Here is an 18,666-nt window from a genome sequence, read left to right as displayed (position 1 = left end):
AGCCAGGCGGTTGGCCCCACCCACTGAGGAGTTCACAGGCCTGGAGGCGGGAAAAGCAGTTGAGTTGCATGCAGACACAGATAGTGTTTGGAGGTGACAGTGTGAGGACACAAACTGCAAGTGTATGGGTTGGAGCGCAGGCACTGACAGCAAGGTTAGCAGACGAAGGTGGCCGTCTGCAGGAGTTAACGGATCTCTGCGGAACCGTAGGACCGTGGTTGGGCGGTGGCCCACCGGCACCGAATCGGTGACCGGAGTGAAGATAAGCACACAGGCAGGGCCATCGGACCCCACCCAGGCTTGGAGCCGCCAACAATAGTCAAATCCGAGTGTGACAGGAACCCCAGGGGTTTCCTAACTACCCAAGTCCAGTGAGAAGGCAACCGTCCCCGCCGTGAGGATATACAGCCACCGCCACAGGCTAGAGATCCAAGGGCCAGCACCTGCGGGCAAAACTGACTCCTCCAGCTCCTATACGCCGGGGAGCGGACTACCGTTGGGAAGCCATCGGAGTCAACACAGTACACAAAGGTGCACGGAAAGACAGCCACCATCACCTGTCCGGCGAGAGACACTGCAGCCGGCTGCGGGACCCGTCCATCCAGCTGTTTGGTTTACCGGAGACTTTGTGCATCTGTGGCTGAGTGAGTACACCAGTGCCATCCGGCACCACGCCGCGCTGTCCCTGCAACCCTGCACCTCACCAACCAAGCCTCCCCGTCACACCAGCGGGCCCCAGGACCACCAACCTCTACCAACGGAGGGGGGAAACAACATCCCAGCTGCTCCCTACCATCGCTCCCGGGATCCCCGTCACCAGCAGTGGTGGTGCCCATCTTCACCACAACTCGTGGGTGGCGTCACGGACTAAATCCACAAACAAACCACCCCCTTTTCACTCACGGGCGAGGAGCGCCGCTCGAGTCCCCGGATCCGACCCACCGCTCGAGCCACCGAGCAGCAGCAGCAGCGCCGGACCTGAGCGTTAGCGAGCGCAGCGCCCCATCGCCTGCGACAACTTGGCGTCACAAACAGGATAGAACTTATCTACTTACCAGTAGAAGTACCGGTGGCGTCCGGCAGAAAAATTTGAAGCGCCACCATCTTTGGCGCGAAGATTTCCCGCTCGAGCATCTTCCCCTTGCAGGGAAGGCGCGAAAGCGAAGCCCCGCCCCCAAAGAAGGAGTGCTAGAAAGAACCAAGGGGGGACGGATGGCGTCCTGCCTTATGTAACCAAGGCCATGAAAGCAGGGACGCCAGGACTCTGCAAGCCATACGGTTCCTGGAATCCCGAAGCCGCAGCACCATGTCAACTCCGCCTGTACAGCCGGAGGTCCAGCAGCCCGTGCCCGGAACCGCGGTGTGGATGAGGGCCCGAGTAACCGAGTCTAACCAACGCCATCGGAATCAGATATGTCTCCTGGCGGAGCAGTGGACCACCGAGGTGGAGGCACTGGCTGCGATTGCCCAGATGCACGAAATGGGAGCCGACGTGATGGAGCTGGTGAGTGACCCACACCTCCATGTCCCACAGGGACTGGCCACTGCGGCTGGGAGACCCGGCCTGATCCTGGTCCTTGTACCGTCCCTGCCATCACCCGTGGGGGCCGTCAGCGCTGACCTGCCTGGCCCACTGTCCCGTACTATGGCGGTGGGACCTGAAGTGCTGATCTCAGAAGGTCCGAAGGTCGGAGGGACTGAGGAAGTCGCAGGCCCAGATGCTGCTGCAGCTGGCAGTGATCCGCCTGACGCAGAGGGAAGGAGGGCCCCGGCAGTCTGCCCGGCCCAAGAGGGGATGCCTGATCGGGAGGAGACCGGTAGTGATAGTTCCGATCCCGATACAGAACCGGTCTCGGAGTCCGAGGAAGCGGGTGAGCGTCTTCCCAACGGCAGTGCGCCAGCAGCCCTCTATGTCCTGCGCGGCGGTGGCAACGGATACCGGGTGGCCCTCTCCCACCAGGCCTGCCACCGTATGTTTGCAATGTTGGAGGCGGAGGGCGAGGCCACCTCAGAGGAAGAGGTGGAATAGGCATCGGTCCACTGTTGCACCCTGCTGTCCCCGTTGGGACCTTTAGCACTGTTACTGATGTGACTGAATGAAAATTATTCAATCGAAAAATCACCAGATTACCGTCCGAAAAGAGAACCGTCCCCGTTGGGACTGGAGTTGCCCCTGTTGTTAAGTTAACTCCCCATACCCACATGAGAAACTGCTCATGGACATGGCCGAGAACTTGCAGGCCACGCACGAACTTGTGGGCTTGTAAATAATGTTGTGGGATGGATACCGTTGCCGCCTCTGGAGAGGCTGATTTGGAGGATGGGCCTGGAGGAAAGTGATGGCCCAGGCCCGCCACTACCGTAAGCGGTGGCGATCCTTCGGGGGTCAGGGTTGTCCCTTGGACGTGGGGTCCCCTGAAGTGACAGTCGGGTGCGAGTTACCGTACCTGTTCCCGCTCGAGCAGCCTGCACCTGGACTGGGCTAAAAGGGGTGCTGCCGACTTCTTAGGGGCACTGGGAAGCATCAGGGCTAGGTTGCTTGGGTGGGAGAGCGGAAGACATCCGTCCGTCCATTATTAAAAATGTTTATGTGTGTTGTAACGTTTAAGAGGACCTAAATTATGCTTATTTTTCATGTTTTACCATTTTTCCCATGTTATTTATATTTTTGCAGTTTGAAAAATAAAACCGGTGATGGACGGTCTGCATTTCACCAAGGGGGAATGTGGCGCCCTGGACTAGCCAGGTAGCCACAGACAAAACACACACACACCCCCACCCCCCAGACAGTTACATTAGTCAGACAAAAACCCTTGTTGCCTCCCTCCAGGGTCTGATGTCCACACCAGGTGGGGCGGGGCCAGGCGGTTGGCCCCACCCACCGAGGAGTTCACAGGCCTGGAGGCGGGAAAAGCAGTTGAGTGCAGACACAGATAGTGTTTGGAGGTGACAGTGTGAGGACACAAACTGCAAGTGTCTGTGTTGGAGCCCAGGCACTGACAGCAAGGTTGGCAGACGGTGGTGGCCGTCTGCAGGAGTTAACGGATCTCTGCGGAATTGTAGGACCGGGGTTGGGCGGTGGCCCACCGGCACCGAATCAGGGACCGGAGTGAAATTAAGCACACAGGCAGGGCCATCGGACCCCGACCAGGCTTGGAGCCGCCGACAATAGTCAAATCCGAGTGTGACAGGAACACCAGGGGTTTCCTAACTACCCAAGTCCCGTCAGAAGGCAACCGTCCGCACCGTGAGGATATACAGCCACCGCCACAGGCTAGAGATCCAAGGGCCAGCGCTTGCGGGCAAAACGGGCTCCTCCAGCACCTATACTCCGGGGAGCGGACTACCGTTGGGAAGCCATCGGAGTCAACACAGTACACAAAGGTGCACGAAAAGACAGCCACAATCACCTGTCCGGGGAGAGACACTACAGCCGGCTGCGGGACCCGTCCATCCAGCCGTTTGGTTTACCGGAGACTTTGTGCATCTGTAGCTGAGTGAGTACACCAGTGCCATCCGACACTGCGCCGCGCTGTCCCTGCAACCCTGCACCTCACCAACCAAGCCTCCCCATCACACCATCGGGCCCCGGGACCACCAATCCCTACCCACGGAGGGGGGAAACAACATCCCAGCTGTTCCCTACCTTCGCTTCCGGGATCCCCATCACCAGCAGCGGTGGTGCCCATCTTCACCACAACCCGTGGGTGGCGTCACGTTCTAAATCCACAAACAAACCATCCCCTTTTCACTCACGGGCGAGGAGCGCCGCTCGAGTCCCCGGATATGGCCCACTGCTCGAGCCACCGAGCAGCAGCAGCAGCGCCGGACCCGAGCGTTAGCGAGTGCAGCGCCTCACCGCCCGCGACATGACACCTCGGGTATGACAAACTACAGCTTACCTGCGGCCGCCGGCAATGAGGAAGGAAGGATATATCCAGTTATGTATATTAGATTTTATTAGATTTTTATGACAGGGTATTGATCCAGGGAACTAGTCTGATTGCCGGATGTGGAGTCAGGAAGGACATTTTTTCCCCATTGGAACTTGTTTGCCACATTGGGGTTTTTTGCCTTCCTCTGGATCAACATGTTAGACTACAGGTTGAACTAGATGGACTTAGAGTCTCCCTTCAACCTTAAAAACTATGATACTATGATACTATGATACTAGGTGGGCGGCATGTTACAGCCGCTCATCTCCGCCCCTCTGCTTCTATTGGGTGCCCGCTAGGTGACGCAGCTGTGACGCCGCATGAACCGCCCCCTTAGAAAGGAAGCGGTTCGGCGGCCACAGCGATGTTGCTAGGAAGGTAAGTCCGTGTGACGGCTCCTAACAATATTGTGCGCCACGGGCAGCGATTTGCCCGTGACGCACAAACGACGCGCGAAGATTTCCCGCTCGAGCGTCTTCCCCTTGCAGGGAAGGCGCGAAAGCGAAGCCCCGCCCCCAAAGAAGGAGTGCTAGAAAGAACCAAGGGGGGACGGATGGCGTCCTGCCTTATGTAACCAAGGCCATGAAAGCAGGGACGCCAGGACTCTGCAAGCCATACGGTTCCTGGAATCCCGAAGCCGCAGCACCATGTCAACTCCACCTGTACAGCCGGAGGTCCAGCAGCCCGTGCCCGGAACCGCGGTGTGGATGAGGGCCCGAGTAACCGAGTCTAACCAACGCCATCGGAATCAGGTATGTCTCCTGGCGGAGCAGTGGACCACCGAGGTGGAGGCACTGGCTGCGATTGCCCAGATGCACGAAATGGGAGCCGACGTGACGGAGCTGGTGAGTGACCCATACCTCCATGTCCCACAGGAACTGGCCGCTGCGGCTGGGAGACCCGGCCTGATCCTTGGCCTTGTACCGTCCCTGCCATCACCCGTGGGGGCCACCAGCGCTGACCTGCCTGGCCCACTGTCCCGTACTATGGCGGTGGGACCTGAAGTGCTGACCTCAGAAGGTCCGAAGGTCGGAGGGACTGAGGAAGTCGCAGCCCCAGATGCTGCTGCAGCTGGCAGTGATCCGCCTGACGCAGAGGGAAGGAGGGCCCCGGCAGTCTGCCCGGCCCAAGAGGGGATGCCTGATCGGGAGGAGACCGGTAGTGATAGTTCCGATCCCGATACAGAACTGGTCTCGGAGTCCGAGGAAGCGGGTGAGCGTCTTCCCAATGGCAGTGCGCCAGTAGCCCTCTATGTCCTGCGCGGCGGTGGCAACGGATACCGGGTGGCCCTCTCCCACCAGGCCTGCCACCTTATGTTTGCAATGTTGGAGGCGGAGGATGAGGCCACCTTAGAGGAAGAGGTGGAATAGGCATCGGTCCACCGTTGCACCCTGTTGTCCCCGTTGGGACCTTTAGCACTGTTACTGATGTGAGTGAATGAAAATTATTCAATCCGAAAAATCACCAGATTACCGTCCAAAAAGAGAGCCGTCCCCGTTGGGACTGGAGTTGCCCCTGTTGTTAAGTTAACTCCCCATACCCACATGAGAAACTGCTCATGGACATGGCCGAGAACTTGCAGGCCACGCATGAACTTGTGGGCTTGTAAATAATGTTGTGGGATGGATACCGTTGCCGCCTCTGGAGAGGCTGATTTGGAGGATGGGCCTGGAGGAAAGTGATGGCCCAGGCCCGCCACTACCGTAACCGATGGCGATCCTCCGGGGGTCAGGGTTGCCCATTGGACGTGGGGTCCCCTGAAGTGACAGTCGGGTGCGAGTTACCGTACCTGTTCCCGCTCGGGCAGCCTGAACCTGGACTGGGCTAAAAGGGGTGCTGCCGACTTCTTAGGGGCACTGGGAAGCATCAGGGCTAGGTTGCTTGGGTGGGAGAGCGGAAGACATCCGTCCGTGCATTATTAAAAATGTTTATGTGTGTTGTAACGTTTAAGAGGACCTAAATTATGCTTATGTTTCATGTTTTACCATTTTTCCCATGTTATTTATATTTTTGCAGTTTGAAAAATAAAACCGGTGATGGACAGGCAGCCCGCGGACGGTCTGCATTTCACCAAGGGGGAATGTGGCGCCCTGGACTAGCCAGGTAGCCACAGACAAAACACACACATACCCCCACCCCCCAGACAGTTACATTAGTCAGACAAAAACCCTTGTTGCCTCCCTCCAGGGTTTGATATCCACACCAGGTGGGGCGGGGCCAGGCGGTTGGCCCCACCCACCGAGGAGTTCACAGGAGGCGGGAAAAGCAGTTGAGTGCAGACACAGATAGTGTTTGGAGGTGACAGTGTGAGGACACAAACTACAAGTGTCTGGGTTGGAGCCCAGGCACTGACAGCAAGGTTGGCAGACGGTGGTGGCCATCTGCAGGAGTTAACGGATCTCTGCGGAACCGTAGGACCGGGGTTGGGCGGTGGCCCACCGGCACCGAATCAGGGACCGGAGTGAAGTTAAGCACACAGGCAGGGCCATCGGACCCCGACCAGGCTTGGAGCCGCCGACAATAGTCAAATCCGAGTGTGACAGGAACCCCAGGGGTTTCCTAACTACCCAAGTCCCGTCAGAAGGCAACCGTCTGCACCGTGAGGATATACAGCCACCGCCACAGGCTAGAGATCCAAGGGCCAGCGCTTGCGGGCAAAACGGGCTCCTCCAGCACCTATACGCCGGGGAGCGGACTACCGTTGGGAAGCCATCGGAGTCAACACAGTACACAAAGGTGCACGGAAAGACAGCCACCATCACCTGTCTGGGGAGAGACACTGCAGCCAGCTGCAGGACCTGTCCATCTAGCCGTTTGGTTTACCGGAGACTTTGTGCATCTGTGGCTGAGTGAGTACACCAGTGCCATCCGACACCACGCCGCGCTGTCCCTGCAACCCTGCACCTCACCAACCAAGCCTCCCCATCACACCATCGGGCCCCGGGACCACCAATCCCTACCCACGGAGGGGGGAAACAACATCCCAGCTGCTCCCTACCATTGCTTCCGGGATCCCCATCACCAGCAGCAGTGGTGCCCATCTTCACCACAACCCGTGGGTGGCGTCACGGACTAAATCCACAAACAAACCACCCCCTTTTCAGTCACGGGCGAGGAGCGCCGCTCGAATCCCCGGATCCGGCCCACCGCTCGAGCCACTGAGCAGCAGCAGCAGCGCCGGACCCGAGTGTTAGCGAGCGCAGCGCCCCGCCGCCCACGACATGACACCTCGGGTATGACAAACTACAGCTTACCTGCGGCCGCCGGCAATGAGGAAGGAAGGAGGTGGGCGGCATGTTACGGCCGCTCATCTCCGCCCCTCTGCTTCTATTGGGCACCCGCTAGGTGATTCTGCTGTGACGCCGCACGAACCGCCCCCTTAGAAAGTAAGCGGTTCGGCGGCCACAGCGATGTTGCTAGGAAGGTAAGTCCGTGTGACGGCTCCTAACAATATTGTGTGCCACGGGCAGCGATTTGCATGTGACGCACAAACGACGGGGGCGGGTGCTTTCACAGCCCCCTTTACTGGTGGATACACCAGGGTGAATTTTCAAAGTTAAGACAGCTAAGTTTTTAAATAAAGTAATGAACAATTTTCATGCACCTCATTAATATTATTGTAATGCCCATGCCAGCATCCTCGCACTCTCCTGTCCCCCTCCTACAGCGAGGACATCGGTTCCCTCACCTGTCCAGGCATCCAGCAATAGTGGTCCCATCCTTGTCCGATGCTGCAGCCTTATGGAGCATCTGTACTCCTGACAGGCTCCAGGCCTCTGCCCGTAGGGTGCATCCACGGCCACGCTCCCTCTCTTAAAGGGCCAACATTCTTCTAACCCGGATGTGCCTCCCAGGTCAGCTGAGAGGCTGCAGGTATTTAAGGCAACTCAGCCCTTTGAGAGTTGCCTGGGCAATAAGTAAGACTAAAGCGGGCTTTGCACGCTACGATATATCATTTGATATGTTGTTGGGGTCACGTTGTAAGTGACGTACATCCGGCATCATTTGACATATCGTAGCGTGTGACAGCTACGAGCGAGTGTGAATGAGCAAAAATACTCACCTTATCATTGCTCATTGACACGTCGCTCATTTTCAAAATATCGAACGTCCTTCTGCGTGCCGGTTGTTCATTGTTCCCGAGGCAGCACACATCGCTCCGTGTGACACCCTGGGAGTGATGAACTGCAGCTTACCTGCGTCCCGCCGGCAATGCGGAAGGAAGGAGGTGGGCGGGATGTTTATGTCCCGCTCATCTTCGCCCCTCCGCTTCTATTGGCCGGCCGCTGTGTGACGTCGCTATGACGCCGAACATCCCTCCCCCTTCAGGAAGTAGATGTTCGCCGCCCACAGCGAGGTCATTTAGAAGGTAAGTACGTGTGATGGGGGTTACAACATTGTGCGACACGAGCAACAAATTGCCCGTGCCGCACAAACGATGGGGGCGGGTGCGATCGCAAATACGATCGCACAATTAATTGCAGCGTGTAAAGCAGGCTTTAGATCAGGGTGGATAAAAATCAATGTTTTTTTAAAAAAAAAAATCGGATTTTTTTTATTTAAATCGGATTTTTTTGATTTAAATCGGATTTTTTTCAATAAACTGCTTTTTGAGGAAAATATTTTACCATCGAAAGGTTCTTCCATCATGAGATAAAGCTGAGTTGTTTAACTCAGTAGAATAAAGGCTGTATATGTGTAACATTCACAATGCCATGCTCTTCCAGAGGTTTCTGTAGGATTAGTGGGCAGTTTCTCTCCTACATTATCACAGACGCTCGCTTTACTTACGCAGTTCTCAAAACTGAATTTGACTCCGCAGAGGTCCCCGCCTCTTCTTCACGGCAAAAATATTACAACATGAACAGAGTTGAGAAAAAGACCTTAATCCTATTGTTCTACAAACCTATGAATACAGAATCAACCCCTTCAGTGCCAAGTCCAAGAAGTTAGACAATATGTTTCTGATTGTTTGGAGTGGAATAGATCTGCACAACACAAGAAGAATGTGAATCTAAGTGTGAGGAGGAGGAAGGGCAAGCAGACAAGAAAATGAAAGTGAAACTTTGAGCACAATACTGCAGCATAGCCACAGACAGACAAGTCTGGATCTGTTTGTGTGTACAATCTGAGGTTTATTACATTCTTTCCTTATAATGGCAGCAGGCCGTAAAAGAGACCCAGTTTGGGAATATTTTAATGAAGCTCCTTCGCCTATCGGTAAGGCAGGCATGCGTGCAAAATGCAAACGATGCAACAAAGAGATGCAAGGCCTGGTGGCGCGAATGAGGCAACATCATGAGAAGTGCGGTGATGAAGATGACCAAAGAAACACTTCTGAACAGGCAGGATCTTCAGGTTGGTAAACATTTTTATTGAATCCTATTTCTAAAGACTGAACTGTCATGTGTGAGAAAAATTATATTTCTTATTATTACTGCATGTTACTGTCATTTGGTACAGTTATGAAGAAAAACAAATATTCCTTTTGGGGCAGGGGCAGTGATGTGTTGTGTACAATAAGCAGAATTTGTATAATAAACAATAAAATAACAGCATTGACTTTTTTTGTTTAGGGGAATTCATGGATTCTGGAAACTATCCACCTCCAAGATCACCATCATCCTGTTCTACAGTTTCAGAGTTATCCATCAAGGATAGTGCTTCATTAGCAGCAGCATCATCATCAGACACCCACAGCCACATATCACCATCACCCAAAAGGAAGAAAAAACCTTTACCTCCTGGAACCACCATAGATAGGTTTGTGATAAGAACTAGCAGATTAGAAAAAGAGTTGATTGATGAAAAAATTGCCCAGTTTATTTATGCAACGAACTCTTCTTTCCGTCTGACTGAGAACCCACATTTCATTAATATGGTTCAGTCACTGAGACCAGGATACAGTCCACCCAGCAGAGCTGATGTTGCAGGGAAACTGCTGGATCAAGTGTATGACAGAGAAATGGAGCAATGTGCAACAGCTCTGGAGGGTAAAATTGTTAACCTAAGTATTGATGGGTGGAGTAATGTCCACAATTATCCTATTGTATGTGCTTGTATAACAACAGAAGAAGGTAAAGTCTTCCTTGCACAAACAACTGATACGTCAGGAAATGCACACACAGCAGAATACTTACAAGAAGTGGCAGTAAAAGCTATAACGACATGTGAATAAAAATTCAAATGTCTAGTACGCAGTTTGGTCACTGACAATGCTGCAAACGTATCCAAGATGAGAAGAGATTTAGAAGAGCAGGGAGGGAATACAAAGCTGCTAATAACATATGATTGCAGTGCTCATTTGCTGCACCTCTTAGCCAAAGACTTAAGTGTTCCAGAAATAAAGGCTAATGTTGTTGAAATTGCTAAATACTTCCGTAATAATCATTTTGCTGCAGCAGCTCTGAAAAGGATGGGTGGAACCAAGCTAACGCTCCCACAAGATGTTAGATGAAACTCTGTGGTGGACTGTTTTGAGCAGTATATCAAAAACTGGCCTATTCTGATGACACTTTGTGAAGAAAATTGAGATAAAATAGATGGCACTGTCACGGCCAAAATCCTCAACATTGGGCTTAAGAGAAATGTTGAACATATGCTGAGCTTCCTGAAACCCATCTCTCAAGCTTGAAACAAAATACAGAAAAATAGCTGTTTTATGGCGGATGCTGTTGAAATGAACACTTAAAAACAGAACTACACATGGACAGAATTAAATTACAAGCAGTAAACAAACGAATGGGACAAGCACGGACTCCAGCTCATTTTTTGGCAAATATTGTCAATATCCAATATCAGGGCCAAAACCTAAGTGCTGAGGAAGAGGAGTTAGCTATGACATGGGTATCCAGCAATCATCCATCTTTAATGCCAACTATAATAAACTTCAGAGCTAAGGGGGAACCATTCAAGAAATATATGTTTGCTGAAGATATTTTAAGGAAGGTCACACCAGTAAACTGGTGGAAGTCACTTAAGCGCTTGGATTTAGAGACTGTTCAAGTAATGATTTCACTTTTAACAGCAGTAGCTTCTTCTGCAGGCGTTGAAAGAATATTCTCTTCCTTTGGACTCATTCATTCTAAATTGAGAAATCGGTTGGGACCCAATAAAGCAGGAAAGCTTGTTTTTCTTTTCCATATTATGAATAGGAACAAAGAAGAAGATGATGACAAGTGAGCTACAGAGGACAGCAGGGACAGTAGTATTTAGGTTTTTCATGTGTCGGCTGGGCTGACAGTCTAAGTTTCTTAAAATATATATATATTTTGTTTAGCCAAATTAGTTAACAAACATGGATGTTTGTTTAAGCAAATAACTTATGCTGTAATGTTGTTATTGTTTCAGTTGAATAAATCTATTTAAATTGTTATTAAGGTCAGGATTATTTTTCTCCTTCCTAAGTACAACAGAACAGTGGTGTCCAAATATGAATGATTAACCCATTAAATTGGGGAGAAAAAAGTAATATAAAAAGTGATTCTAAAAATCTTCATCTACTTGCATGTTAAAGTAGCAAGAACTAGTTTAGGTAGAAACTTTGATTTAAATCACTGATTTAAATCAAGCCTTACTGACTAGTGATTTAAATCGTGATTTAAATCGTGATTTAAATCAGTTAGATTTAAATCAAATCCACCCTGCTTTAGATTAATTGCTGTAGTCAGCTAGCACAGTACTGCTGCTGTTTATAGACTGTGCTAGTTCAGTTGCTGATATCTGTTTTCATTACAGAGTGCTGCTGCCTTATCCCTACCTGCTGCTGCTGCTGCTGCTCCTGCTACAAGCCACCACACCAGCTGACTATCATGATACCTGCTAGCTTGTAGTATCATCACCAGTTGCTGCCGTCCATCCATCCATCCGCCCATCCATCCATCTCAGACGGAACCTCTACACCAGCTGCTGCCGCAACTCTATACCAGAGACTGTTGCTCCCGTACCCTGGGGCCAGCCGACGCAACACCAATCTTCCCGAGTGGCACCCGGACCATTCCTGCAGCACAACACCTCCACCATCAGGAGCTCTGACCTGCTAGGTCACTTGTTTTCTATGGTAGATTTCTATGGTTGCGCGTTCTAGGGTTATATCAGACCAAGTTGTTTGAAATGACAGTGACCACTTAATCTTTGAAAAAACCCTCTAACAAATAGCACACACTGTGTATCTGTCTAGATTTGAATCTTATAATTACTTACTTGGAACTCCAGATACAAGACGAAGTGGCCGCAAAACACGAAATGCTCTTAAAGCCTTGACATTAAATCCAGTTCCTTTTCCTCCAGGGGCTGTTATACCTTGCAGTTTATTAATTTGCTCCAAGACTACCGAGAAAACCCTGTAATTTGAGAATTGCAATTAAGTGAAAAAAAAATCATACAAAACTGTTCTTTAGAAAAAAAATAAAAAAAACATGCTTGTACAGGTTTCTCCTCGTGCTCTCAACATTTTCGGTCTCCCTTCCTCCCAAAACTATTTTTTAGGCAACATACACGTGTTTAGTGTTTGGTCAGTTTTTCCCTCAGTATTTGTAAGTCAAAAACATGAGTGGGTGATAAATACAGAAGTGGCGACCATGATTCTATTATAGTTTTCCTCTGATTGTTCCACTCCTGGTTTTGGGTACAAATACTGAGGTAAAAAAAATAATTAAATACTCATCGTGTGCACGTGGCCTTCGTAATTCCCCTGTATGGCATGGTCCAGTCCAATGGGCATCACTGGTCTTTCATGGCGCCTCCTTTATCTGAAATTACCGAGGCCCTGCCACTCTTTATGTGAATGAGGCTTACCTCACTCTGACCTGCTAAGGGCAGAACACAATACTTTGATGGAAGAGATACTGTGAGAGACCAGCGACCAGACCCCATTGTGGGGGGGGTTATAAAAGGTATTTTTTGTGTATTCAGAGTGGGTTGTGGACTTATATACACCGTGTGCAGAATTATTAGGCAAGTTGTATTTTAGAGAATTTTTTTTATTATTGATCAACAACTATGTTCTCAATCAACCCAAAAGACTCATAAATATCAAAGCTTAATATTTTTGGAAGTTGGGGTGTTTTTTTTTAGATTTGGCTATCTTAGGAGGATATCTGTTTGTGCAGGTAACTATTACTGTGCAGAATAATTAGGCAACTTAATAAAAACCAAATATATTCCCATCTCTCTTGTTTATTTTTACCAGGTAAACCAATATAACTGCACAAAATTTAGAAATAAACATTTCTGACATGCAAAAACAAAACCCCAAAAAATTAGTGATCAATATAGCCACCTTTCTTTATGATGACACTCAATAGCCTACCTACTTGAAGAATTTGTCTTCCAGAAACTGGCAGTAGGTCTGGGAGTTGAGCTTCACTCCATCCTCAACCCGAAAAGGTCCCAAAAGTTCATCTTTGATGATACCAGGCCATACCAGTACCTCACCTCCACCTTGCTGGCGTCTGAGTCGGAGAGGAGCTCTCTGCCCCTTACTGATCCAGCCTCTGGCCCATCCATCTGGCCCATCAAAAGTCACTCTTATTTCATCAGTCTATAAAACCTTTGAAAAATCAGTCTTATGATATTTCTTGACTCAGTCTTGACATTTTATCTTTTGTTTCTTGTTCAAAGGTGGTCGTTTTTCATCCTTCCTTACCTTGGCCATTGGACATGGGTCCCTGAGTATGGCACACCTTGTGCTTTTTGATACTCCAGCAACGTTGCAGCTATGAAATATGGCCAAACTGGTGACAAATGGCATCTTGGCAGCTTCACGCTTGATTTTCCTAAATTCATGGGCAGTTATTTTGCGTCTTTTTTGCCCAACACGCTTCTTGCGACACTGTTAGCTATTTGCCATGAAATGCTTGATTGTTCGGTGATCACGCTTCAAAAGTTTGGCAATTTCAAGACTGCTACATCCCTCTGCAAGACATCTCACAATTTTAGACTTTTCAGAGCCCGTCAAATCTCTCTTCTGACCCATTTTGCCAAAGGAAAGGAAGTTGCTTAATAATTAAGCACACCTTATATAGGCCGTTGACATCATTACACCACACCCCTCCTCATTACAGAGATGCACGTCACCTGATTTACTTAATTGGTAGTTGGCTCTCAAGCCTATACAGCTTGGAGTAGGACAACATGTATAAAAAGTATCATGTGATCAAAATACTCATTTGCCTAATAATTCTGCACACGGTGTACAGGTTACTAGACTGTTGTAAAAAAAGCATTACTTACATAATTATTTTCTAAAAATGGAATCTATCAACTATGACATATTGTTTAAATCAGGTTTTTGTGTAAACCATTTTTGGCAAAATTTCTTTTTATCCTATCACAATGTTTATTAAAAAAATAATCTTGCAATTTCCACAGTAGCCACAGGGACATTTTTTTCTTTTTTACAAAATATAGTCAGTTTGTTTTTCATGACTAATACAGTATGTAACAAAAGTAAGTACACCCCTATTTTTGAAAATATTTTCTTATATCTTTTCATGGGGCAACACTGGTGTTTCATGGCACCTCCTCCATCACCAGCACTGTAATGGGCATGTGCTGTGAGAGGCCAAAGAGTGCTGATGACCTGGAAGTAAACCAGCACATGTGCATTACAGTATTTTGCTCTGCCCTTAGTACACCACATGTCTGCTGGATAAAAGGTAGACAATCGAGTACAAACCTGTTAATAAACCAGTTTATCCACTTTGATCGATAGGCATCTTAGCACTCTGCTAGGATGGAAGGAGGAATCTTGGTTAGTAAGTGGAGAAAAATACAAAGTTACCGTATTTTTCGGACCATAAGACGCACTTTTTTTCCCCCAAATGTTGGGGGAAAGTTGGGGGTGCGTCTTATGGTCTGACTATAGGGCTGCGGCCGGGAATGAGGGTGCTGCGGGTCATCGGGGGCACAAGTAGGCTGTAGCAGCGCCTGCTCGTGACCACGTGGGCCCGCTCATTACATATGCACGCCTATCCTCCCGCCCATTTCTCAGTGCAGAAGCCGGCGCTGACAGGTGGGCGGGAGGACGAGCGGGGACGCGCGCATAGCAAAGTGCCGGCCACATGATCACCCCTGGCAATTACAGCATGGAGTGATCATGTGCGGCTGTATTCACTGCCCCCCGCGCGTCGTCATCATCAGCGCGGGGTGCAGTGAATCAGTACACTCACCCGTCCCCGTGTGTGGAGCCGTCCCCCTGCTGCACGCGATGTCTTCCTGTCTGTGGCGGTCAGCTGATCTGTGCTGATCAGCTGATCGGCACAGACAGGAAGACATCGCGATGCAGCAGGGGAACGGCTCCACACACACAGGTCAGTGGCGCAGAGAGGAAGATGATCGGCTGCAGGGAGTGAGGAAAAGGTGAGTATAAACGTTTGTTTTTTTCTCTGTGCTATAGGATACAGGCCATATACCAGGATGATATATGAGCACGATGGGGGCATATAGCAGAATGGGAGTATATGAGCAGGATGGGGGCATATAGCAGAATGGGAGTATATGAGCAGGATGGATGGGGGTTATATGAACAGGATGGGGGGTATATGAACAGGATGGGAGTATATGAACAGGATGGGAGTATATGAGCAGGATGGATGGGGGATATATGAACAGGATGGGGGCATATAGCAGGATGGGAGTATATGAGCAGGCAGGATGGGGGTATATGAACAGGATGGGGGTATATGAACAGGATGGGGGTATATGAGCAGGATGCTGGTATATGAGCAGGATGGGGGTATATGAGCAGGACGGGGGAATCTGGGCAGGATGCTGGTATATGAGCAGGATGGGGGTATATGAGCAGGATGGGGGTTTATAGCAGGATCATATACAAGGCAGGAGGATCATTACCAGGATGAGGTACCTTAGTAGAGAATTTGGGGACATTACCCCCATAACAGTGTCAGCAGCAGATCCTCGCCCCATATCAGTGTGTCATGACCACATTTTTTGCTTAAAGTTTTATTTTCCCATTTTCCTCCTCTAAAACCAGGGTGCGTCTTATAGTCCGGTGCGTCTTATAGTCCGAAAAATACGGTACATCATAGCCTTCAATACTGGGACCCCTGCATTACCCCTGAGACTTCTGCATACTGGGCCAAGTTATTAACAACCATAAACCAAAACTTACCTTAACCACTTGTTACATACGAATATAAAGATAGGAAGTGTATAGGGTCCCATTAAAGATCCATGTGGGCTGTCAGGCCCACATGGATTGGCCAATCTATAAGCGAAGTATCTCATTCTTTAAGCATAGTTTTAGTAACAGTAATGCAGTAACAAAATTCCCATATTCAATGTTTGCATAGTTTAGCTTTGTAGAGTGTAAAGGCCACTTTACACGCAGAGATAAATCTTTGGCAGATCTGTGGTTGCAGTGAAATCATGGACATATTGTTCCATTTGTACACAGCCACAAACCTGACACTGATTGTCCACAATTTCACTGCAACCACAGATCTGCCGCAGATTTATCTCTGTGTGTAAAGTGGCTTTTAGTGTATACTTTTGTAATTAAACCTGATACACTTAGTCAACAAATAAACAATACAAAAGAGATCAAATGCACAATACACAGAACAAATGCACTATACAAATATCAAATATACATACACACAACAGACATCAAATACACAATGCACACAACAAATGCACAATACAGACAAATAGACAATGCACACGACAACAGACAATAAACACACAATACAGAAAACAAAACCACAATACACAATGACACATCAAATGCACACTAAATACACGATATAGCAACAAATACACAATACACACGACCTAAACACCATATAGCCATAAAATACAATACAGACAACAAATGCACAATACATACAACCAATAAACAGTAACATATCAAATACACAGTACAGACAAATATACAACACACACAACAAATACATAATACAGGTAACATCCACACAATACCCATAGCAAATACACAATATCAAATTAAATACAAAAAAAATCCAAATACTCAATAATACATCAAATACACAGTACAGACAACAAACACAATAACACATCAAATGCACAATACACAAAACAAATACACAGTACAGACAACAAACACAATAACACATGAAATGCACAATACACACAACAAATACACAGTACAGACAACAAATACACAATGAAACATCAAATACATATTACAAACAAAAAAACCTATATACAGTGCTAAAATAATACCAATATACAGAGCCCAAATAATACCAACATATAGTGCTGAAAAATGTGTACCAAATATCCAAGCCAAATAATGCCAGAATACAGTGCTCAAATAATGCAATAAAATAATAATATAATAGTACCTACATATGGTGAAACAATTATCAGCATACAGTGCCCAAATACCATATGTACCAAAAAATCCCATCTAATTAATACCAATAAACAGTGCTCGAAAATACCAATATACATCCCAAATAATACAGACATATGCGCTAAACAAGGCTAATATAATATCAAAATACAGAGCACATATAGTGTCAAATAATAAGAACCAGAAAAAATCCCAGCCAAGTAATGTCAACATACAGTGCCCAAATGATATGGATATTCAGTGACCAAATATTACTAACCAAATAATAGCAATATACAGTGGCCAGATAATGCCTATCAATATCAATATACAGTACCTAAATACAGTGCCTACAAGTAGTATTCAACCCCCTGCAGATTTAGCAGGTTTACACATTCGGAATTAACTTGGCATTGTGACATTTTGACTGTAGATCAGCCTGGAAGTGTGAAATGCACTGCAGCAAAAAAGAATGTTATTTCTGTTTTTTTTTTTTTTTAAATTGTGAAAAGTTTATTCAGAGGGTCATTTATTATTCAACCCCTCAATCCACTAGAATTCTGTTTGGTTCCACTGAAGTATTAAGAAGTATTTCAGGCACAAAGAACAATGAGCTTCACATGTTTGGATTAATTATCTATTTTTCCAGCCTTTTCTGACTAATTAAGACCCTCCCCTAAACTTGTGAACAGCACTCAAACTTGGTCAACATGGGAGTTTCTACCCAGGAAGAGATTGACGAACCTAGTCTTATCCTTCCCTCCAGGGTTTTTCATACGCTCTCCCCGTGACGTTAGACCAAATCCCACCGGGCAAGACCTTTGTTCCGCCGGATCGACAGAATGATATACTGTCGTGGGCCCACACCTCAAAGGTGGGTGGGCATTTTGGTATTAGACGGACACGAGAGTTACTCGAGAGGTGGTATTGGTGGCCACACTTAGCCAGCCACATCAAGAGATATGTCGGTTCCTGCTACTCATGTGCTCGCAACCGTCTGTTATGGCAGAGACCGGCTGGGCTCTTGCATCCTTTACCAGTGCCAGATAGACCATGGGAGGTGGTAGGCATGGACTTTGTGGGTGATCTTCCGTGTTATCGAGAATCCCATCTTCCAGGGTACTAGCCAAACTATTCCTCAAGCATGTCTTTAGGCTTCACGGGATGCCAGATCGTATCATTTGTGATAGAGGCCCGCAATTTGCTTCCCGTTTCTGGCGAGATCTTTGTAGCCTTCTGCAAATTGAGTTGAATCTCTCTTCGGCATACCATCCGGAGACCAATGGTTTGGTTGAGCGTACCAATCAATCCATGATTATATACCTTCGACACTTTGTTGCTGAGAACCACGATAACTGGTCCTCCCTCCTACCCTGGGCAGAATTTGCCCTTAACAATTCGCTGGCTGAGGCC

At 48.2% G+C, this 18,666-nt stretch overlaps 1 protein-coding gene across 2 annotated transcripts in view; it reads right to left on the bottom strand.

The window, feature by feature from the left end:
* Positions 1–18,666, bottom strand: part of CACNA1S (calcium voltage-gated channel subunit alpha1 S) — a 2,360,423-nt gene that overhangs the window by 1,942,521 nt on the left and 399,236 nt on the right. For both annotated transcript variants that reach the window (XM_075352638.1, XM_075352639.1), the window contains exon 5: positions 12,138–12,277. In XM_075352638.1, coding sequence (XP_075208753.1) covers positions 12,138–12,277 — 140 coding nt within the window. The remainder of the gene's footprint in view (positions 1–12,137; positions 12,278–18,666) is intronic.

The sequence above is a fragment of the Anomaloglossus baeobatrachus genome, chromosome 1, assembly GCF_048569485.1.
Source record: "Anomaloglossus baeobatrachus isolate aAnoBae1 chromosome 1, aAnoBae1.hap1, whole genome shotgun sequence".
NCBI lineage: Eukaryota > Metazoa > Chordata > Amphibia > Anura > Aromobatidae > Anomaloglossus > Anomaloglossus baeobatrachus.
This window is presented reverse-complemented; position numbering and strand designations above follow the sequence as displayed.